The sequence below is a fragment of the Fundulus heteroclitus genome, chromosome 18 (genome assembly GCF_011125445.2).
Source record: "Fundulus heteroclitus isolate FHET01 chromosome 18, MU-UCD_Fhet_4.1, whole genome shotgun sequence".
NCBI classification, from domain to species: Eukaryota; Metazoa; Chordata; class Actinopteri; order Cyprinodontiformes; family Fundulidae; genus Fundulus; species Fundulus heteroclitus.
In genome coordinates, this window is record NC_046378.1 from 31,880,995 (window position 1) to 31,904,371 (window position 23,377).

General features: G+C 40.2%; 1 protein-coding gene across 1 annotated transcript in view; it reads left to right on the top strand.

Annotated features, from left to right (window-relative positions):
* The window catches only part of frem2b (FRAS1 related extracellular matrix 2b), a 94,393-nt gene extending 71,185 nt beyond the window's left edge, over positions 1 to 23,208 (top strand). Inside the window, exons 8-24 of the mRNA XM_036149443.1 lie at positions 463 to 672; positions 755 to 952; positions 1,046 to 1,210; positions 1,415 to 1,597; positions 1,677 to 1,807; positions 1,899 to 2,054; positions 3,220 to 3,523; positions 3,700 to 3,831; positions 5,587 to 5,918; positions 9,253 to 9,445; positions 9,572 to 9,676; positions 9,889 to 10,016; positions 11,177 to 11,311; positions 11,618 to 11,744; positions 14,873 to 15,060; positions 15,152 to 15,298; positions 20,807 to 23,208. Of these exons, the coding sequence (XP_036005336.1) occupies positions 463 to 672; positions 755 to 952; positions 1,046 to 1,210; positions 1,415 to 1,597; positions 1,677 to 1,807; positions 1,899 to 2,054; positions 3,220 to 3,523; positions 3,700 to 3,831; positions 5,587 to 5,918; positions 9,253 to 9,445; positions 9,572 to 9,676; positions 9,889 to 10,016; positions 11,177 to 11,311; positions 11,618 to 11,744; positions 14,873 to 15,060; positions 15,152 to 15,298; positions 20,807 to 21,310 (3,338 nt within the window). The 3' untranslated portion in view covers positions 21,311 to 23,208. The remainder of the gene's footprint in view (positions 1 to 462; positions 673 to 754; positions 953 to 1,045; positions 1,211 to 1,414; positions 1,598 to 1,676; positions 1,808 to 1,898; positions 2,055 to 3,219; positions 3,524 to 3,699; positions 3,832 to 5,586; positions 5,919 to 9,252; positions 9,446 to 9,571; positions 9,677 to 9,888; positions 10,017 to 11,176; positions 11,312 to 11,617; positions 11,745 to 14,872; positions 15,061 to 15,151; positions 15,299 to 20,806) is intronic.
* Positions 23,209 to 23,377: the final 169 nt, after the last annotated feature.

The following is a 23,377-nucleotide window of genomic DNA, read 5'->3' on the forward strand; positions in this document are numbered from 1 at the left end:
GTTAACCCTCGTTAACCTGTTGGTTTATCTGGTCTGTAATATTCCCTGAAGAGCCGTGCGTTTTCTGTTCATTAAAGTTACTTACCTTTATGATGGCTCTGTGTCGCCATCGCTGCATTTGTGGTCCTCGACAACTGTAAAACATAACAAAAACCAAAGAAATCTGTAAGTGGGCTTTTCCCGGCACTATAGCAGTGGTATCTCAGTGATATGGACATTTTCAGTTGTTTTAATTTGATAAAATTAGCTAAAGCAGACGCCTCTGTCTAGCTATTAGCCTTCTACTGCTTTCTGGATTTATTTGGTTTTCTAAAAAAAAAATTTAAATTTAAAAAAAGCGATAGGACGTTGTTCTAATACAGGTAAGGGAATCGTTGCTGATGTTCATAAAATCCCTTTTGAAATACCTGAAGTACCCCTTTAAATGTTGTTTGAAATATGCCTGACCGATTTTGTGTCCAGCCGGCCTGGATTACGTGGGGATCAGCCGGAATCTGGACTTTGCACCGGGGGTCACCATGCAAACCTTTCGCGTCACCATCCTGGACGATCTCGGACAGCCCGTGCTGGAAGGCCCAGAGAGGTTTGAACTGGTGCTGCGGATGCCGATGAACGGAATCCTCGGCGAGCCGAGCAAAACCGCCATCGTCATCAACGACTCCATCTCCGACTGTGAGCTAAAACACACCGCCGGGATATGACACAGATGACGTTGCAACGTTTGTGATCTCTGGATTCAATCGTTTTCCTCCAGTGCCTAAAGTGCAGTTCCGGCACGCTGTGTATGTGGGCAACGAAAACTCCGGACAGATCTCGGCTACAGTGTACCGCAGCGGTGACATCAGCTACAAGTCCACAGTCCGCTGCTACAGCAGGCAGGGGACGGCCCAGGTGATGATGGACTTCAACGAAAGGCCAAACACAGACGCGTCCGTCATCACCTTCCTACCAGGTGGTGTTGCAGAACCCTTTCTCAGCTCGATACCTACTGACATAAACGTACGCAGTGGCGAGTTTCAGTTCTTCATTGGGATTTGCTTTTCAGGAGAGATCGAAAAACCTTGTTTGCTCGTACTGGTGGATGACACGGAACACGAGGAGGAGGAAGAGCTGCGTCTCGTCTTGGGGAATCCCAAGAGTGACTCTCCCTTTGGAGCGTCTGTTGGAAAGCAAAACGAAACCCTCATTAAAATTAAAGATGATGCAGACAGTAAGAATGTTTTGCTCCTCTGTTACATGAAGTTTCCCGCGGTGTTGCACGCAACAGCCCAACTTCGAGTTACTACATGTAGCTTTTTAATTGTGATATTAATTGTTTCAAATCACAGGCAATCTTCCATTTGTTGCAGCACAGTCTGAGCCTCAGTGGCGACTGTAATACAGCATTTCCTTTCACCATGACCTGCTTTCACAGGACCTGTTATTAGTTTTGGAGAGACCAAATTCAGTGTGAGCGAACCAAAGGACAAGGGTCAAGTCTCCGTGGTAAAGATCTCAGTGTTGCGCGTTGGCGACACCTCCAAGGTCTCTGTTGTTCGAGTGCACACCAAAGACGGCTCTGCCACCTCTGGGGAGGACTACCATCCAATATCTGAGGGTAAATATTAATCTCAGCCTCCCTTATCAAAACCACCATCCAAGTTAGATTTGCTGAAAATACTCTTTTTTTCCTGCAGAAATTGTGTTCAAACAAGGAGATACGGAACACCATGTGGAGGTGGAGGTTTTATACGATGGTGTCAGAGAAATGAGGGAGGCCTTCACAGTCCACCTTAAACCTGATGAGAACATGGTGGCAGAAACAAAGGTCCCGCTTTACCCTTCTCTCTTCATAAGCACGTGACAAGTAACATTTGGTTTCCGTTATAACACAAATTCTCTTCGTGGCCAATCGACAGATGAGCAAGGCCATCATTTACATTGAAGAGAGCAACAGCATGGCGGATGTGACGTTTCCCTCCATTCCCATCGTGATTTCTCTGTTTAATTACGACGACATCGGACAGAACAGACCCTCCCTGCCCGTGGCTGGATACCCCGTCATCTGTGTCACCGTATGTGCTAAACCAACCCCGACATTTGCTTCTCATTTAGTCTCAGCTGCCTTTCAAGCGGGTTTTAAATGGCCAAATCTGCCATTATTGACACCTAAATTTTAAACATAGAAATTATATAGATTCCTACGAACATTCATGGAATTTTGGTTATTTCACTTAACACCAATTTTAAATTTTAAAATGTCATAATCACAGGGAAGAATGCTAACCCGCCAGTTGTCCAGCAGGCAGTTACTGACACCCTTCTTAAGGGTTGTAAAACAAAAAAAGACCTTTGCTAAAGAGATGGGTTGAACAGAGTCGTGTATGAAAGCAGATAAATGGAAAGTTGAGTGGAAGGAAAAACTGTGGTAAATGACGGTTGGTAAAGCAATAAAAAAAATCTGTAGCGTTAAGTGGATTGAGAAGCAAAGTGTATGCATAGATATATCCAGGATCTGTGCTATAACATTCACATTCGTTCTGTAAGAACCACTTTTACACCAGATAAGAAGTATGGAAGCGGCATACCTGAGTTGAGAAGAAAAAATAGTAGCCTGTTGCTCTAAGGTCCAAAGTCCTCTTTTGTTTTGAAAGTAACTGTTGCATTTATTTTGGAAATCGTGATTCCAGACTGTGGAGAAAGAGTTGACAGGCACAGAACCAAAATGCTGAGGTCCATTGTGAAGTTTTTATAGTCAGTGGCAATTTAGGGATAGATTTCTCCAGCTTGGCCCATTGTTTCTCATCAAGTCCAAAGTCAGTCAGCGGTTTACCAGGACATTTTGGAGGACTTCCTGCTTTCCTCTGCTGAAAAGCTTTATGGAGATGCTCATTATCCAGCCAGACTTGCCAACTGTCTTCAATGCTAAAAATACAATTAGGTGTCACAATGCTTGATTGGACAGCCAGCTAGCTTGACCTAACGCCCAAACAAATTCTGTGGTGTCCAGCAGAAGATGAGACATCCAACCCAACAATGAACATTAACAGACATAAATACTTTTTAAATGTAATTACCTTAAAAACACACAACATAAAAATGATAGACATTTTGATCCACTCTCAGTGAAATTATAAAATGATCAGTAGTAGTGAAAACAGTGACTATGGAGTGAACGTGGCTATTGAAAGAAATGTCTCTGCGTTTCCCTCACCAACTGTCTTCTCTTTCCACTCCCAGGCTTGTAACCCCAAGTACCCAGACTACCACAAAACAGGCTCCATCTGTGTGAGCGAGAACATCAACGACACGTTGACTCGCTATCGCTGGCTCGTCAGCGCCCCCACCGGCCCCGATGGCGTCACTAGCCCAATGAGGGAGGTGGACTTCAACACTTTCTTCACCTCCTCCAAACTCATAACTCTGGACTCAGTCTATTTCCAGGCTGGCTCCAGGGTCCAGTGCGCTGCCAGGGCTGTGAACTCTAACGGGGATGAAGGCCTAGAACTTACCAGTCCCATAGTGTCAATCAGCACTGATGAGGGTGAGTGCAACCTATTTCTCAGCTACAACCAGTCACATTTTTTAAAGATACAGTAATATGAAAAGCACTTGCTGTCTTGTATCCTGTCTGCCCTTGATGGTGTAGTTGTTATCCTTCTATCAGACTTTATCTGGTAAAGATGTTAAAAGGGGTTTTCATATATTGCACATTTTCAGGAATGTGTCAGCCTCGTGTGGCAGGCACGGTCGGAGCCGAGCCTTTTTCTGCCAGGCTGCGATACAGTGGGGCGGAGGATGCAGACCACCCCAACCTGATCAAATTAACTGTCACCATGCCTCATATTGACGGTAAGAGAACGTTTTGAATATGTTTTTTTAAAGTAACATAAAAGCAGGGTATTCTCTGAGTGACAATAATATGTTTCCAATCAACACAAGTTTTTTTTAAAGTAGCGGATGATTTTGAACTGAAAGAAGCAAAAACACGGTTTTAAATTTTTTTAGAGACAAGCGTGGTGTGCATATGTTTTTAGCCCCGTTTACCCTGACACCTTAGATAAAACAAATACACAACAGCAGTCTTCAAAAATCAGCTCTTTAGTGAATAGGTTGTGTACAAATTAATCTCAGCATCAACCCAGCTGATCTGTGTAGGCCTCAGAGAAAATTCGTGAGCAAGCGGCGTCGTTAACGGCGGAGAAAAACAGCAGACCTGTCAGGGATGAAGTTGTGGAGAATTTAAAAAAAAAAGGATTGAGCTATAAAAAAAAGATATATTGCAAGCTTTGAAGATCTGGCTGAGATCTCACTCACTCTGTTCAAAAATATAAAACGTACGGGATAACTGCAAACCGTCCGAGGCCCTGCCGTCAGCCGAAACTGACAGGCCGGACAGATGAGTATTAATGAGAAACGGCTGAAAGGCCCATGGTGACTCTGAACTCTGAACAAAGCCATTACTGAAAGGAAACTAGGAGAGGATCCATCTGCAGTTTGCCACAAGCCATATAAGGGGACACGAAGACCAAAAAGGAGACCAAAATGGATTTTTTTTTTTTTATGCCTACATGCAAAATGCAATGTGTGATGCAAAACAAACATTGTGCATCATGTTGCATGCACCATGCCTGCATGGTAATGGCAGCATCATATGGTGATGATGTTTTTCTTTGGCTGGGAAGGGGGGCTGATAAGACTTAATGGGAAGATGGTTGCTGCTAAATACAGAACACTCCCAGAAGAAACTGTCTTTCTGCAAAAGACTTGAACCTGGGGCAGATGTTCACCTTCCAGCCGGAAAATGACCCTAAAGGTAAAGTCATAACGCCAAGGCTGCAAGGGAATGGTTTAGATTAAAGCATATTAATTTGTCTCAATGAGAAGAGAGCTATATCAAATAAGGGAACTTTTTCTTATTTGACCTTTATTTAACCAGGAAAAGTCTCATTGAGATATATATATATATTTTTTTTATTATTATTTTTTTTTTTTAAAAACATTCCTCCCAACATACAAAATAAACAACTACAAACCAGTGGAAGTTTCAAACGTCAGAAGCAACAGATTTTACAATATAATTAAAAATAAGCAGTTAAGACATCTACATGTTAATGTGACAGCATCTCTGTCGTTTTAAACATCTTTAAAAACATTCTTGTTATTTTGTAGAAGGTTCCATACAGAAGGAGCAGCAAACTGAAAACCCTTCCTGGCAGAACAATGTTCACAAGCACTCTGCATTCGGTCTGACGAAGGTCAGCTGCTTTTCAAAGAAGAATGGACAGAAACATTCGGTATCTTCCTGCCCAAAGTCATGTAGCTGTTGCGGGTAGTTGTAGATAAAGCATTGAGTCAGGAGAGCTGGATCTAGAACAATGCCAAGAAAATTAAAAACTGTGTGACAATTTTCTTCCGGTTTACAATAATACATTCATTTGTATCACATGAAGTGCCAATTAAAATGTACTGCAGTTTGTTGATTATACCATGGGAAAATAGGACAAAGTTCAACCGTATTAATATGTTTGCAGGGCAGATTATTTCTACATTGCTTTAAACACTGCTAGGACACTTTTGTTAGCCACTGTTTGTATCCTCCAACAGGAATGCTGCCCGTAGTCTCCACCCGACCCCTTTCTAATTTCGAGCTGACGCTGAGCCCAGACGGGACCCGTGTGGGCCACCATCGCTGCTCCAATTTGTTGGACTACACCGAGGTCAGGACCCGCTACGGCTTTCTAACCGAAACCACTAAGAATCCAGAAATCATCGGTCAGACGGCGCCTTACCAATACAGCGCCTCCCTGAGGGGATCCAGCACTCTACGCTTCTACAGAAACCTCAACTTGGAGGCTTGTCTGTGGGAATTCACCAGCTACTACGACATGTCGGAGCTCCTCAGTGACTGCGGAGGCACCATCGGGACTGACGGACAGGTAAGCACTACTGCTTTTGAGCTACAGCTCACCTTTGATCCCTCTTTTTTTTCCGTCTCTGGCTTCAGCTTCATTCAGAACAGCCTTTGCATCCCTCCAGGATAGGAATGTGGCCTAAAACCTACCTCTTCTATTCCCCCGACACACCCACCCACCAACAAGCATGAGTAGAAACCAAAAAGTGTTTGTAGGTTTATTCTCTCAACTACGCTCCCGCTGGAGCAGGTCTTTTGTCTTGTGAGAGTGGCGAGTAGATGGCCGGCGGTCTCATAAAGATCTACGTTCATCTTTTTTCTTTTTTTTCTTTTTTTCACCCCCCCGTGCCCACTGTGCTGGTTGCAGCAGCAGATGTTATACACAGCACAAGAGGGAGGAATTCTCACATCGCCCCCCTGGCCTTCTGGCAAACATGCCCGCCAGCCTTCAACATTTGCATTCACCTTGGAAACTTGCTCTTAGTTCACGTTGAGTTAATTAAGGTGGAGAGTTGATAAAAGAGGTCCATAAGAATTCAGAGGGCACTATGGTGAAAAAAAAAACCCACTGCAATCCCTTCTGAGGATCGGTAATTTAACCCTGAGGTACCAGGTGCCACTCTGTTCTCTATTTTCCTGCCTGTTGGAGTCCACCAGTGTGTCGAGCTGTTCGGTATAATGCTATATTTTTTTTCCTCTTACATAGCTTCGGGTTTGTTTTAATAACATAAGCATCGCCCAGGTGATGAGAAACCTTTCCCAGCCGGTGGAAATGTGTTGCCTGTAACTACATAATTTAAACGTGAAAGTGGCGGTGCAGGACGTGTCCTGACAGGCAACTTTTTTTTTTTTTTTCCCTCTCCTTGGCTTTTCTCTCGTTGTGAGAGGTTAGCTTTTATTGTTTTTAATTGTAACTATTATTTTTCTTTTATTGTTGTAGCGTTGTGTTCGTTTTTTCAAAGATGTATTGTATTTATTCTGGCTAGAGCTGGTAAGTGTGTTTTTGTGTTTTACTGTTTCTATGTTTTCAGCAGCGTACGGCACTTTGGTCGACCATGCTGTTTTTTTATAGTGGTTTGTGAATAAAGTTGTGTTGTTTTGTGAAAAAACGTTAGTGAGTTTTTAAGGATTTCATGTGAGACCTACACAAAGTAGTGCATAATTGGGTGTGTGAAAGAAAAATGATTTAACAAGGTTTAAAAATGCATCTTAAAAGTGTGGCGTGCATTTTTTTTTATTCAACCCACTTGAGTGAATACTTTGGAAAACCATCTTCTTCTGGAATTTTGGCTCCAAGTCCATCTCGGGATATGAAATAAACAGCTTTTCACATCCAGAGAAACGCAGATTGGATCCTGCGTCTGAACATACATTTTAAGTCTTGCCACAGATTCTCAGTTGGATTCAGATCTGGCCCTAGACTGGACCATTCTAACTCATGAACATCCTTTGGATCCAACCATGCAAATGTAACTCTAACAATGTCAGGGTCACAGTCCACTGAAAGGAGATCATCTGGCCCAATCAGAAATCGTTTTGTTGCCACTACCTATTTTCTACCAGGATTGCCACGTCTGTAGCTTCTGCCCGTTAACTCTAACCAGCGTTCCGGTACTTGGTGAAGAAAAGCATCTTCACAGCATGATTCTGCCACCACAATGGTTCACAGTAGGGATGCTGTGTTCAGGGGGACAGTATTTGCACGTAGACCACAAAGTTCAATTTTGGTCTCATCTGGGCAGAGCACCTTCTTCCACCATGGTTGGTGTGTCTCATCCATGACTTTTGGCAAACTGCAGATGAGACTTCTCATGGCTGTCTTTTGATATATATATTTTTCCACAAGTAATAGTTGCGCTGTTGACAGATCTTCCAACTTAGCTGTTGATTTCTGCTGCCCCTCCTGTAGCCTCTTGCCTGCTGCCCTGATTTATATTCTTCTTGTCTGAGCTGTCAGTTTACTGTAGGTGAACTGTAGGTGTCTTGTTGGGTTTGCAGTTGTTGTAAACCTTTCCTTATTTTAGATGTGGAGCTCAATCAGACTTGGTGAAATGTTCAAAGCTTGGAATATTGTTATGTAACCCAGACTCCTGACATGTCTGCTGCATCCCTGGTTCTCTGCAATGCTGTAGTTCACTAATATCCTCTCATATGCTTTTGAGGCCTTCGCAGAACAGCTTTGCTATATTATTACAGAGATTGCATTGCATTTTAATTAGGGGTATCAGGTTAAAAAGGGTTCAGATGCAAATGCAAACCATGCTATTAAGATTTTTGGGGGGGTAAATACTTTGAGCACCAGGTTTTATTTCCTCAGGTTTATAGATATTTTAAGGAGTTGGTTAATGCATCAGTTGGTTAATGTAAAAAGGTTTAAAGGGTGCGTATAAGCTTTACCTCAGTCCCAAGTAATGGAATAGTCTAAAATGCTGTATTGCATAAATGAGCATGTTGAGTGCATTTCCTTATTTAGGCCAAAGATAACTCATTAGATGATGAACTGTGTGCTTTTGTTCATCCTCTATGTCTTTTGAAAGTCAGAGCTATAGGTAGGTGTATAAAGTGAAGCTCCACTGGCACAGATTCAGGATGTGCACGACATGATCAACAGAAAAGAGAACGGCCTATGCTCGCCGGTGCCCTGTGACCCAAGTGCTCCTCTAAGTGGGCTGGCAGGCTGATTAGAGACAGCTCAGTAGAGGCTCGCTTTAGTCTCATGTCACAGTGCAGGGCTTAGTGCCCAGCTTAACAAGACCGCAGGAATCTATTAAAACCCAGCAGGTTGTGTCAGAAGGCCATTCAGCAAATCTTTCGGCTGAGCTCTAAATGCCCACAGGCGTAGGCACGTCTCCGCAGGAACACAAAGCCAGTGCAGACAGGTACCTCTCACAGGTCAGAGGAAAGTGCAGATACCAGAGAGCGCTCCCCTCTGAGGTTGTTGACCGTTTTAGGGCGGCTCTTTTTAGAGACGGAAACTTGTATCCCGCCGTCCACGAGGTACGTGCGGAAACATAAAAATGCAGAACTCAGCCCGTGGTGCAAAGCTTTTTGATTCACATGCAGGATGCACTAAATGTCTTAGCAATGGGTCAGTCAGTGAACTTAATGCCTCCTTAACGAAACCTTTATTCCCATATAGCATACGAAATGGTCCTTCAAATACCCCGAAGCATGATTGTTTGACTTTATATGTTTCCTTTTGGTGCAACAAGACTCAGAACAGAACATTGATTAGACACACTACCAGTATGTGGTTCTAGTATATAGCACATATACTGTATCCGGAATGTCACAGGTAAAACAATGAAGTCAGTATGCCCGTAGCACTACAAGTAACCATCGTGCTGTTTCCTCTGCAGGTACTGAATCTCGTCCAATCCTTTGTAACCCTTCGAGTCCCACTACATGTGTCCTATGTCTTCCATTCTCCGGTGGGAGCAGGAGGGTGGCAGCACTTCGACCTGCATTCAGAGCTGAGACTCACATTTGTGTACGACACTGCCATCTTGTGGAGAGATGGTATCGGGAGTCCACCGGAGGCTGAACTGCAAGGCAGGTTAAGGGAATGGGGGGTTGAGTTGTTAATATTTAATGTTTTGTGTGTGGCATGTTTATTGAGAAGGATGGTTAAAATTTATGGAGTTAATGAATGATACAAGGCTTTCGCTGTCTCTGCAGGCGCCCTCTACCCAACCAGCATGCGTATAAATGGCCAGGGGCAAATAGTAGTTAACTTCCGCACTGAGGCCCGATTCAGAGGCCTGTTTGTGCTAGCACACCCAGGTATAGTATGGATAATTAAACTTTAATAGAATAGATGATGCTGATTCGTCTTGCTTTGAATAAAGTTTATAACAAGCAATTTATTTGAAAGAACTTTGAAATTTATCTTTTAACGCAATGGTTTGAAAGCTTTGATTTGTAGTCCACTTTGTTTGCCAGATTTTCCTGTGCAGAATATTTTTAATGGTGTGTATTTCTTTTTTCCCCATCAGCTTCACTGCTGACCTCAATGGTCATGTGTGCCGACCACCCTGGATTAACATTTAACCTTAGCCTTGTCAGGAGTGAGCCAACCTACAGTCAGCCCATACAACAGTGGACATTCATCTCAGATTTTGCTGTAAGGAGAAGTTTTGCTATGTTTTGCAGCAGGATTTGATATATATATATATATATATATATATATATATATATATATATATATATATATATATATATATATATATATATATAAGCTTTATGGAAAAAGTAAGGAGATTATTTTTGGGCTCTGTTTGTAATGCTTCCTGGCAGTAAATCTTATACAGTTGGGAAGGCTGTTTATTTCCCCTGAGACGGTGCCACATTTAAGAAAAATGCATTTATAGGTGGAGCGGCAACGTTTAGTATGTGGGTTGCATCCGTGAAAAACGCGCCTACCTACATATGTCTCTCTGCAAATACCAAGCAGCTTTTGGCGGAATCAACATAAAGGTGTAGGGCGGCATCTCCCCTTAATGAAACAACATGACTTGTCATCATTAGAGGTAATATCAATGCAGAGAGCCATCAAGATGAGATTCTGCAACTGGGAGGTAATCCCATATCTCAACTTTTAGGGAGCAGACTCCATCCTCCAGGTGATCACAGCTTAACCCCTCAGAGCGATGTTTGTCAGACACCACCTGCAGAATGTAGGATGGGAGACGAGAGGACAGAATGTTCTGCAGGCATTGCTGGCCTCGGCCCCACTGAACACTTGCAGGATCAGGCCGGGTGGGCTGTCCGTGGCACAGTGACCAACACAGCCATGCTGGTCGACTTGCGACAACTGCTGATTGAAGAATGGGATGCGTCCCCACGGCAGCGTGTGACCAATCTAGTGACCAGCATGAGGTTGACGTTCCGGGCCGTTGCGGCTGTGCACAGTTGTCTCATGCACCACTTTGGTCCCACTTTGTTGAATGAATACATTGTTAAACTGCCAACATAATTTGTTTCTTCAGACTGCGACTATTCAGTCCCAAAAATCACACCGAGCAAAGGGTCGGTAGCAGACTATGCTGTTTGGCATTGAAAAAAGACAATTTGGCAAGTTTTTCATAAAACAAAAAGGTCAACTCTGCTGCTAAACCCACAAAAGCATTTTCCTTACAAACATATCACAGTTTAAAGGGAAATAACATTTTCAGTGATACCAAATATGTAAATGTGTGTATTTTTTTAACTTTTTGCTAAGTCTACATTTGTTGGATTATTTTTTTAAATTTTTTTTTTTACATATGGTTTCTTCTGTCTCAGGTGCGTGACTACTCTGGCATGTACACAGTAAAACTGATCCCCTGTACTTCCCCTCCGAGCTTGGAGTACACCCTCCCTCCCGTCTGCAATCCCAGAGAGCCTCTCACCTTTGATCTGGATATCCGCTTTCAGCAGGTACATTCACCCCGATGAATTTAAATTTAAGGCAGCATTACTTATGGCCCATAACGTCAGATCAAAAGAACACAGGGTCGTGACTGCCTCGACCGTAATCCACACAAAGATCAATGACTAATCAGTGAATTCAGTCATATCAAATAAGGAAAAGCAACACATTGTCACTCATTCCTTTGCTATAGCTTTAATAATGTATTGTTATAAGGAAACACTTAAATTTAAATGTGCTCTATACTTAATTGTGCTTTTAACATCCTTAACATTGCTTAACCTGCTTGTGCTGAATCTTCTGTGTAATTCTAGGTTAGCGACCCAGTGGCTGCTGAATTTAGTTTGAACACGCAGTTGATACTGTTGTCTAAACGGACACTCTGGCTCTCAGACGGCTCCATGGGCTTTGGACAGGAGAGTGATACTGCTTTCTCACAGGGTAAAGTACAAAAAAAGAAAGAAAAAAACTCACTAAGACACGTTCTGTTTCCATACCTTTGGAAATCTTAACCTGGCATTTTTTTATTGCTTTTCACTTCCTATTTTATTTAACTCACTAAGAAAAAAATCTTGGTGTGAAATATATTTTTGTTAATGAAGCAGATCTGTTTCACCTTATTTCCTGACTTAGTGAGAAACAAAAGGAAAAAGGGTTGTATGAAGTGTCTTTTTTTTGGCTTAATTGCTCTTCCTAATAAAGTTTTAACAATACAGAAGATTCCAGTCCAGGGGTCCGTTCTTCGTACGTTGCTTAAAACAAATGACACATCCAAGATGATTTCATCCGGCTAATCATGATCCGGCTAATTGGGTTCTTCAAACACACCTGTTGTTTACGATTAGTATGGCTGGATTGAGTTATCTGAGACAACTGCGCGTTCATGCGTTTGTTTAAAAGGGGAAATGTATCGATAGTAGAAACATTGATCAGCAACGCTGCTATTGGCTGTTCAGCAAAGAACGCCCACAGTTTTCTTCCCAAGCAGAACAAGAGCTTTTAATGGAAGGTTATGCCGAATTTGAGTCATTAATTAAAACACCTAAAAATCTGCTAAAGCCAGGAGAGAGGGCTGGCAAAAAGCAGCAGACAAATTAATGCGTAAATACTGTCCATGGTAGATGTTTCTATCACTTTCTACAGTATGAATTTTTGCATTTTAATAATAAGTACTATGTTCTTTTATGTCAGAGCCTCCACGGGACCCACTAGAACATGGGGACAAGTAAAAATGAAATACAAGAATATTCTACAAAATGGTAGCCTTTAATTAGTATACTTTATTTTAAAAAGGCACTTGTTATGTCAAGAGATTGTCATGTTATGTCATTCCTTAGACACTGGAAGTAAAGGACACGTGCAAACTGGGAATTTTAACAAAAAAAAAAAAAAACAATCTTTATCCATAAAAAATGAAAATCTTCCTTTTCCAAGTCATCCACAGTTTACATATAAAACTGTATTGCTCCGTGTCTAGATAATCCATCCATAGTTTTTTCTAATACAATATACGGCTCGACAGGAAGCAAGCCTTTCAAAGTAAACTTAACTTCACAATAAAATGGCCCGAACAAATCTTCTTACTGAATAGGATAAAAATAAAAAGCAAACTATCATACAAATAACTTAAAATTTTAGATTTATGGCTCCAACACCACTTTTTCCTCTTTAAAAGCCACTGTTAAATGATGTTTGTCTGTTTATAACAGCCACCAAGAAAAATCTCTCTACAATTACACTGTCGCGCTGCGCTAAAGGATCCTGTCTATTGCGCAATACGCGATTAATTCAAAAAGCTCTGCAAATTATTCTTGCACCTTCCGCAACAGGTTGCAGTCGTAAAAATGGACATGGCTACGGCAGACTTCCCATCTCCTCCGCTTATACAGCCGTGATCTAATCTTGTTTACATGAAATAAGCCTGCTCTGGAGCAGGCTCAAGCTGGCGCACATGTTGCTATGACAACAAGTGCAGGAAGTCTTTCGAAGAACCAAATGATCCAAGATCATGCCAAATCGTCAACAATGAAATCCTGCTAACTGAGTTAGCGACGTACGAAGAACGGACCCCAGGTCTGAAATCAATTTAAACAGAATTAGGATCCTGTTTTTCTTCAAGATTGAGGATTGTTAATTTATTTATGGTCCTGGACACTCTGCCTCTTAGCAGTTTCTTTCCCCATGCATTGTCCCCACCTACTTCCATTTTGTATGTAACGGATGACGCTGGTGAAGCCGGTATTCAGCCAGACACAGAGTTACGATTTAAAAGGTTTATTGAAGGGGATGAGCCGTGGTAGGTGAGAAGGAACTGCTAGAGGCAGAGCACATCACAGAGGATTAGATGAGATCAGATGAGACGTTCAGGCAGTGAGTGGAGGACTGAGGCAGGTAAATGTCGGCAGGTGAACAGGTGCGCAGAGCTGACAGTAATTACTGGCAGCAGGTGGAGCTGATTTTGGCTAATTTACTCGTGACTGAGCTGATTGGACAGTGGCTGGTGGCTGAGAGGTGACAGGCTGATGGTGGCCCATTTAAGTCCAGAAAAGTCCAAAATAAACAAATACGGGTACAATGTCATGATTTAGGTTTACGTTTGAACATTTTGAAACAGGTTATTTCCCCTTAGAGTTAGTTATTCTAATTCATTATTGATATAATGGATTTAAAAACACAGTTTTAATCTATTTTTTTATTTGTTTTACTGGGATATTCATTTTTGGAAGTATATTTCACATTGTTTGCATTGATTGTGGTTCAGATTCCCATTTTAGATTTCATTAGAGACCATGACCATTTAAATAAACCAAAGCACACTACTAGTTTGCACAATATCTTCTCAGGGAATGTCTTGCTGGACATCCATCCATGCAGATTGCACAGTTCTGTACAATGAAGGCTTAAAATTATAGCAAAGTTTGCTGTGAGCATAAGTGCATCATCGAGGGAGCGTTTGGATGATTAATGCAACAACACAGCAGTTTATATAGTTCCCAAAGGAGCTACTATCAAACTTTTTGGACTCAGATATGAGTCTTATTAGACCCTAAAGACTGTTTGCACGCTCTAAGCTTTTTAGGAAGAGTGTTGGTCAGGGCAATTTAATTTTTTTTAAAAAGTGTGTGGAAATATATATTGTTGTGTTTGCATGTTATATGTAATCTTTGTGTATTTTGGGCTGATGCTTGACTCTTGAAAGTTCTCTGAACAACAAGCACGCTGGTAAATGTTATGTATATGCACTCGTACAGCCAAATATGTTTACTGTAGGGTATGAGTAGATTATTGAAAATTACTTTGTTTCCTCAGTAGTCAAAGGGGGCGTGGCCTCCTATTTTGTACCTAAAGTAGTCAGGTCGGAATAGACTTAAAACTTTAACAGTGTTAAATAGAGAAGGGGTGAAGTGACCAGTGTCTATTTCTTTTCGTTAATCTCAAGTGAAAAATGTTCATCAATATTAATAATTAAATATAATTTTTGTAACAGTCCAATAAAACACAAAATGCATTCACCAATTGTTGGATTTGTTTTGGTTCTCTAATACAGTATGATTTGCTTTTTTTGTCAGGGGACACAATTTATGGCAGAGTGATGGTGGATCCGGTTCAAAACTTGGGGGACTCCTTTATTTGCAACATAGAGAAAGTGTTCTTGTGTACCGGTGCTGATGGATATGTCCCAAAATACAACCCGAGCAACTTTGAGTTTGGCTGCCTGGCTGACGCTCCCTCATTACTGTACAGGTTCAAGATTATTGTGAGTAAAATATAACAAACTCCCATAATCAACATGCATGCTTTGTGGCCATTTACACCTCAGTGTTCATTTTATTGATTTGTCACACTAGGACAAGGCCCAGCCAGAGACCCAGGCCCGTTCATTTGGCAACGTTGCCTTTAACGCTGTCCTGGCAGTGGATGACCCTGGTGCTTTAGCTCTGGTCAGACAGCCTGGAGCAGATGGTTTCAGAATGGATTCTGCAGGTCTCTTTCAGGTCAGTCTTCATGCTTTGACAATCCTGTGGGTATTTTATACGTATTTTATTCGGGTAGTTAACTCAGCCTTATAATTTCCTTGAAAATGGTATGATCAACACGTTCCCCTGAGTAAGGAGCGAAGTGTAAAAAAATGAAAATAGATTGGATTCACACAAAGTGGTTTTAGGATGATTTTTTTTTGCAGACATTTTTCTTTTAACAAGCTGTAAGAAAAAAATATTCACTGACCAGACTGTTCCGTCTCCACTTAAAACTTTCCAGCAAGTAGATAATCCAAGCTTATAATAGCCTTGAATAACATAGTCAAATATGACTCAAAGTTTCAGCCTTTCATCATGTCTACATTGCTTCGTTTAGTCACAGAGTCGTTTTTTCTCTTAGCTTGTTAGGAGGAAAAAGAACAATTAGTTGTACAGCTGGAATATATTTTCAGCCTGAATACTTCTCTGCTTTTATTTACCTTTATTTCTGGACTCACTGTGTCAAAACCACTTCATATTGTTTCACTAGTTAAATTCCAAAATAAATGTTGACATTTGCAGCAGTCTACAAGTTCAGCAGGTTTTCCAAAAACAATCGATACCTTTTCATAGGTAGATGTCAAACTTTACAGGAAGGCAAGGCTACATTTATTTCTATAGCAACATTAATACACAAGGGCTTTTTAAAAAAATACAAACTCTCTTAGACATATATTTAAAGGAGTAATAAGCGAAATGTAATTAATTTAGATAGAAAGGACTAAAATATTGTGTTGTGAAGAACTAAAGGTATCTTTTTAGATGTCACAGAGTCATTTTTCTCTTAGCTTGTTAGAAGGAAAAAGAATAATTAGTTCTACAGCTGGAAGATATTTTCAGCCTGAATACTTCTCTGCTTTTATTTACCTTAATTTCTGGACTCACTGTGTCAAAACCACCTCATATTGTTTCACTAGTTAAATTCCAAAATAAATGTTGACATTTGCAGCAGTCTACAACAATGAATGAGAGTTCAGCAGGTTTTCCTAAAACAATCGATACGTTTTCATAGGTAAATTTTAAACTTTACCGGAAGGCAAGGCTACATTTATTTCTATAGCAACATTAATACACAAGGGCTTTTTAAAAAAATTACAAACTCTGTTAGACATATATTTAAAGGAGTAATAAGCGAAATGTAATTAATTTAGATAGAAAGGACGAAAATATTGTGTTGTGAAGAACTAAAGGTATCTTTTTAGATGAGCTGTGGTTATCTCTCTGTATTGTTCTCCAATCTCTTGCACGCCCATCAGATCAAAACATTCTCTTAATAACAGCATTAAAAAGCTATGAGTTATGTTCTTCTTCACTAGACAGGTTCCTCCGAAAGATGATGCTGTGTTTGTATTTCTTGCAAATACGAGGGGATGGGTTACAAGGGGGAGTGCTGGAATGAGGTATAGAGAGGCGTGGCTTGATGCACATCTTGTTTTGGTCTACAAACTGTGCTCAAGCTCCACCTAGTGGTGAAAATTGCTTATTACTCTTTTAAACAATGTAATATTCATAATATGAGTTTGGGGGAGCATCTTGATATTCAATTAAAGTGGGCTAAGAATTCAGCCTTGAGGCACCTCACTTGCAATAATGGTTTGCTTAGATTTTGAATTGGAATCTCATTAATCTACATTCCAGTAGCTTTATTTAAACAGCACTAATATTTCACAATAGATTGCATTTACTTTAATTAATTCCTGCAAATTCAGGAATATTGGCATTTTATCTAAACAGTTAAAGCAACACTGTGTAAGTTTTGACCCAAATATTAGCTCAATTTGTGATAGTCAATGATTTTTCAGTAAACAGCACTTGGCACCCATCGATGCTCTGTGACTGCTGCCCTTCTCAAAACTCCACCTACATAACTTGTGATGGAATGGTTACTCGTTCCTTCATCTCCCATTATCTGATTAGCTTGTCATAGGTTTGGCTAAAAAGTTACTTTTGTCAAGTAAGAAGTGGTGAAAGCAGGGCCAAAAGGCAAACAGGAACTTGAGATGAGCTTACTGAAGGTTTGATAAAAGGATCAGAAAATGTGAGAGTGGAGAATGACATTAAATGAGTTCATCAGGGGATTAGGAACATATTTGGAGGAGAGCCAACATGCAGACTGAGGGATAAGGGATAATTAATACTAAGGAAGCTGAACTAGACACAAAGATTACAAACCAAGAGGAAAAAGACTAACACTAAATTACCAAACCAAAAGGAATTAACTACTAAGGCAATCCCTTTCAAGCAATAACACACCAAGAGAATTTAACTTAAAGAGTCAAGACCTGTTAAACTTTAACAGTTAGGGACTCAGAAGTGATAAAAACACAAAAATGAAAACCAAAACACCCAAGGGTCATAAATTAGTATAACAAAACATGTCAAAAAGGAAGGTGATAGACACTGAAAAGGAGAGGGGAAAAACAGATTAAATGATAATGTTAAAAAAAGTGTGAAACTAACTGCATTCTACACAAGATTGAAACAGACAAAAAACCAATGAGTTTAACTCTTGTTATGCCATAAGCTGGTTGAATATGCTTATTATTATTATTAATTATAATTTGGTATTATAATTTAAATAATAAATCATTCAACTCAAAATTTTGCTATAACAAATATAGTTCAAATGGTGGTGATGTTAGCTATAAGCTTATAAGTATTTATACCACTAATGCATTAGTTAATTTGCTGTTATGAACTCATTTATGCTGGAATAAATGATCAGGTCGGACTGTTAACCGACCAGGTTTATCCAGCAGGCTGTGAGAACCCCAATGTAACTGCAATTAGAGTTTAAATCCTTATTCCTTATCACCAACCAATGATATTGTCTCTGTATTAATATCAGATGTTAACTCCAAAGGAGGTTAGCTCTGATTTCTGAATAACCATGTAACTGTGAATTGGACTGAACACAAAACAATGTCTATTCCGCAGTGGTTGGTTTTATTGAACCAAAAGCAATTCCCTGTTACAGTAATTCTCTGATTCAAACAACTTTGGAATTCTTACTCATTACTAAACTAAAACATGCAAAAATATATATGTAGAAATAAAGAACAAACAAAAATAAACAATGGATTAAAATGAGCGGTTAGCAGATCTTAACTTAACTCAAAGTTGTTTAACACCGCCCTCGAAACACCGGCATTTCACGTATCAGCCTTGATAGACAGAACAGCTTCGGGAATCTCACTGGACGCTTTGATGTCTTACACAAAGCTAGTTCAGCTAAGCTACCTACAGTTCAGATATACGTCACCCTCCCAAGATGGCTGCTACGATGACGTATGAGGGGAGGTCCTAATGACGTAACCACGCTTACGCTGATGGGGTAATGCCTCGCTTCGAGGGGCGCAGCTAACTAGGAGTTTAAAGCAAAGCCCGCGACTTGCTCGGACAAAAGATTAAATCGTTAAGAAGAGCGAAAAGAGAGAGGGGTGGGGAAGCAGGGGAAAAGATGAAAATAAATGAAGCAGTAACCCACGGCGGGGTTATTGATGAATCACAAATCAACACAGCAAATCAATTGTAAAATGCATGCACATACAAAGAAAATGTTCAGCAAAATAATTCCAACTTCGTCGTGGAATAAAAGCATTAACCAACACCTACAAAGTTCTACGCCTGCCCAGGCACTTCTAAACACCCTGTTGGTGAGACAGAAATAAAAGGGGGAAAACCCCGTTACTTTGAGGTGCCTCTGGGCTGGATTTGGAGCGCTCCGAGTGTGGCTTTCTGGACGCGTCTTGACGAGCGCAGTTGTCCACAGGCTGCAGCGGGACGGGGGAGAAGCTCCTTCGTTTCTTCCTCCGGGTTCACAGTCGCTTTGTTGGCCAGACAAAGCGGGGTCCTCTTCGATCAGTGGGAGATGCGTCGTCTCTCAGTCTTTTGATCAGAGGGAATTTAAAAGTACTTATTTAAGTCGACCTCCTGTTATAAAACAGGGAATAACCGTTGCGTCGAAAAATCTCGGTCCAGCGAGTAATCGAACACGTGGCGGGGAATCACCCCAACGGAATCAGCTGTGTCTTCTCGGGTTGGCTAACAGCCAGGGAAGAAGAAAGATTTTCGTGTGTGATCGGCTTTTATAGCCATCACCACAGCAACCTTATCTTGATCGGCGGCCATTTTGCCGTGTTGCGTGATGGGAGTTGGTGGCCATTTTGACCACATTGCATCATGGGTAACGCAGTCCGTTACGTCCCGAATTGATGCAGTTTCTGTCACGTCTGAACTGGCACAACACTCTTTTTCATGGATCTAAAAATATTAAACAAGTAAACCATATATTGAAGTTTGTCTGACATGAATCCACTCAATGAATGGGGAAGCTGAGGAAACAAAGTTTTGGGGTTATGACAAACTTGTGTAATTTTCTAGGTTCATGGATTTTCCACTGTTCTCTGTGTTTTTTACTATTATATTTAAGTATAAATAAAATAGTATAAATGGATGTTTAGTCAATGGGATGGGTAATGCATTCTGAAATTATAACCAATTTTCCATAATCCATTTTACTTTTCCACACTCATCCAGACCTTAATAGTTCTGAGATGCACAGGAAACTTGTTATAATGTACTTGGTAAATTTGTTTTGGATTTTTTGTTATATATATATATATATATATATATATATATATATATATATATATATATATATAGCTAGATAGATAGATAGATAGATAGATAGATAGATAGATAGATAGATAGATAGATAGATAGATAGATAGATAGATAGATAGATAGATAGATAGATAGATAGATAGATAGATAGATAGATAGATAATACAGGGAGTGGTTAAATATTTTTCTGAGTTGGACTTTGGTTTCCCTTTTTGCCAATTTTAACAAAAATGTATAACAAATCAGCCACAAGGGGTTGCTCCAACAATGTTCTTTGTGATAAATGCTTTAGACCTGTTATCCCACCACAGGGCGGACAGATAATTTAAAAACAATATATATATCGATTGGTAGACGTGGTAAAATAGGTTAAAAAAAAGGGTCAATAAAAAGTTCAATAGAAGAACAGTTTTCTTTCCTTTCGCATTCTAGCCTATCATGTAGGCCAATACTACAGTCATTACAGCTTCACAACCAATCACAAATGCTGACCCAGGAACACAAAGAGTTCAGAGATCATGCGTCATACTTTTTTTTCTTTTTAAAAACTGGCAGTTTGGTAAAAAGCTGGTTGAACAAAAGGTTGAGTTTGAACTCAGTGTCTGTGTGTTCTTTACCTAAAATTTGGTCATTAAGCAACAGCACAGAATGGCCATGGCTGCACTTAAATATGTGTTTGGAATTGTTTTGAAAACTATTGATATCGATCAATATGATTTCTGTTTTATCAGTATGCTTTTTTCCCTATCTCGTCCAGCGCTAATGCCACCTATTCCAGTAGATCTATAAATGAATGAAAAACAGTACAACCGCTCTGAGCACCTTTTCTAAACCCTTTCTTTTGCTTTTTTTTTTTAGGTGGCTGCGGGGAGAGAGTGGTTCATCCATGCCATCTACACGGTCCGTTCCCGGGACAACGCGAATCGAGGAATCGGGAAGCGAAGCTTGGAATACCACGTAATAAGCCAGAAGTCACACCTTCTTCCTAACGGTCACCGTCGCGTTAGAAGATCCGCCAACGGCGAGCTTGACGTCGTAGACGAGATCGGCGTGGAAAACAACCGCGGCACCAACATCCTGCACATCGCGCTGGACCGCAGCAGCCAGCAGAGGACGGGTCCAGAGAGGGAGATCGTCACCAAAGGAATAATTCCCCGCGAGCTCAACCAGAAGGACAGTGACGACAGACTGGTGTTAATCATTGGGATCTTTGTTGGCTTGCTCCTCACTGTGCTTCTCATTGTTGTAGTTGTGTTCCTGGTGCGGTCTAAGCAGGAGAAGAAAGAAGCGCTCACGAACTCCGGCAGCACAGAGCCCATGATTACTCAGAACCTCAGCAACAACGACAGCTCTGAGGTCTAACACACCAATGATTGACAGATGTAGTTCATTTTCGTTTTCGAAAGTGCCTGACAGTTAGCTGTAAAATGGATTTTTACACTTTGCGTGAAGCAAAACACAAACTACGAAAGCTTTGATATTGTTAAACGAAAACTACTTGAAACACTGCTTCACTTCCAAAGACAGGGAGTGGACTGAACACTAAGTAGCGGATGGACATAATTAGTCACTGTCTCACAGTCCTCGTCAAGCTGTCGGCACTCACTTGCTGTTATTGATTGGCTTCTATTGCCAAGTGATCCCAAGAAAAAAAAAAAAGATATTGTGTTTCCAAAGGTGCTACGGGAGATTCCTCTTACCTTGAACGGCTTTGGCTGTTTTGCTGAGGTCAGGAGAAGCTGAACAATACACTGGAGTTATTGAACACAGACTTTGTAGACACTGTCGGCAGTTTGCTTACACTGAACAAAAATAAAAAGTAAAAAAAAAAAAATCATTAATCAAGAATGAGTTGTCTTTACATTCAGAGTGTGCCTAAGACGTTCCCAGGACTTTTAGTTTTGGTTATGTAAGACGTTTGTCCTGTGTGATCAGCAAACGTTACGTTTAAACGAAAGAAAACATTTTAATGAACATTTTTTTGGGTTGCAGTCTGTGCATGCTTTTACGTTCCGTATTTTAAGAAGTCTAAACACTCATTTGAATTGAATTTGTGAGAACCGTGTCTAAACTGCTGTATTTTCCCACCACCTGGCATTACACTGTAAATCCCAGTATTTATCCATAGTTAACAGTTTGGATAGTCCTTGATGTTTCGCTGTTGAGACACTGTAGAAATTCAGGATTTTGCGATTAACACGTGGCACTAAATCAAAGAAGAGCATTTTTTTGGGGTATTAAAGCAGATTTTAAGATGGTCTGCGGTGTACAGCTTATTATGGTCATGGTTCCAATCAACAGTTTTAAAGGTGAACCGTTTTACACACTTGACGAATTAACTTGTGCACATTATTTGTGTTGACTGGTGGAGTTTTGTAGCGATTACTGTGACACAAAAGCGTGTCAGCTGTGCTGTTTAGTTCTTTTCAGTCATATTATTAATAAAGGGATTTAAAGGTTTTCCTTCCATCACTGTTAAAATATCTTGTATTCCCATTTTTATATATATGTTTGTGTGTATACCTGTGTGCGTATCTGCATGCTTTCATTGGCCTGTCACTTTGCTGCTGTTACACCTGAATTTTCCCCCCGTGGGACAATAAAGGAGATTTCTACTCTATTCCAAACTATGATTTGCTACTATTGAATATGTTAAGTTATTTCCGGTTCTTTTAATCTTTTTTTAGGCATGAATCATTTATGCCTTTAGTTTTTGAGAATTATTTTTTTTTCATTGCATTTATGGGATATGAACATTATTGTGCCTGGTTTTTGTTGTGTACCTGAGTTGAAACTTTAACTTTGCTTTTCTTTCTCGTGTCCAGGCACCTGACTGCTACAAAAGCTGATTACCTCTTTATCCTGTTTTTAACACCAACTTCTTATATATTTTATGATTGTTTTGTTGTTTGCAGTTTCTTTTGAGATTAAAAAAGGTTCTATGCAACATTTAATCTAATACCTTTATTAAATGTCATTGTTGTTTCATTTTGTTTCACAATCAGTTTGCTACTTTCCATTTAACCCTGTATCTATGTCTTGTGGTTGTTTTAACACACATGCATTGAGTGCATTCAGAGAGTTTTATGTATTTATGTATATACATATCTTGTATTTTACATATAAATGTACCATTTGGAAGTTTTGGGAATGGTTATTGTTAAAAAAAAAAAAAACAGGCAAACTGTACTTGCTGTAAGAATTTGTAACATAGACCTGAAGTTCAACATGGTCTGCAAATAAAATAATTTTTTCAGGAAGATCGTTTGAAATCTTTGGGTTTTACAGTATACAAATATAGAAAAAAAATGGCATACATGAGAAGCCATGCAAATTGATGAGTAAACCCTCCTCACATGGGGCAGGAACGTAATCTCAAACTGGAAATTCAGAAAGAGACTAACTTTAATTTGAGTAATTCTAAGAAAT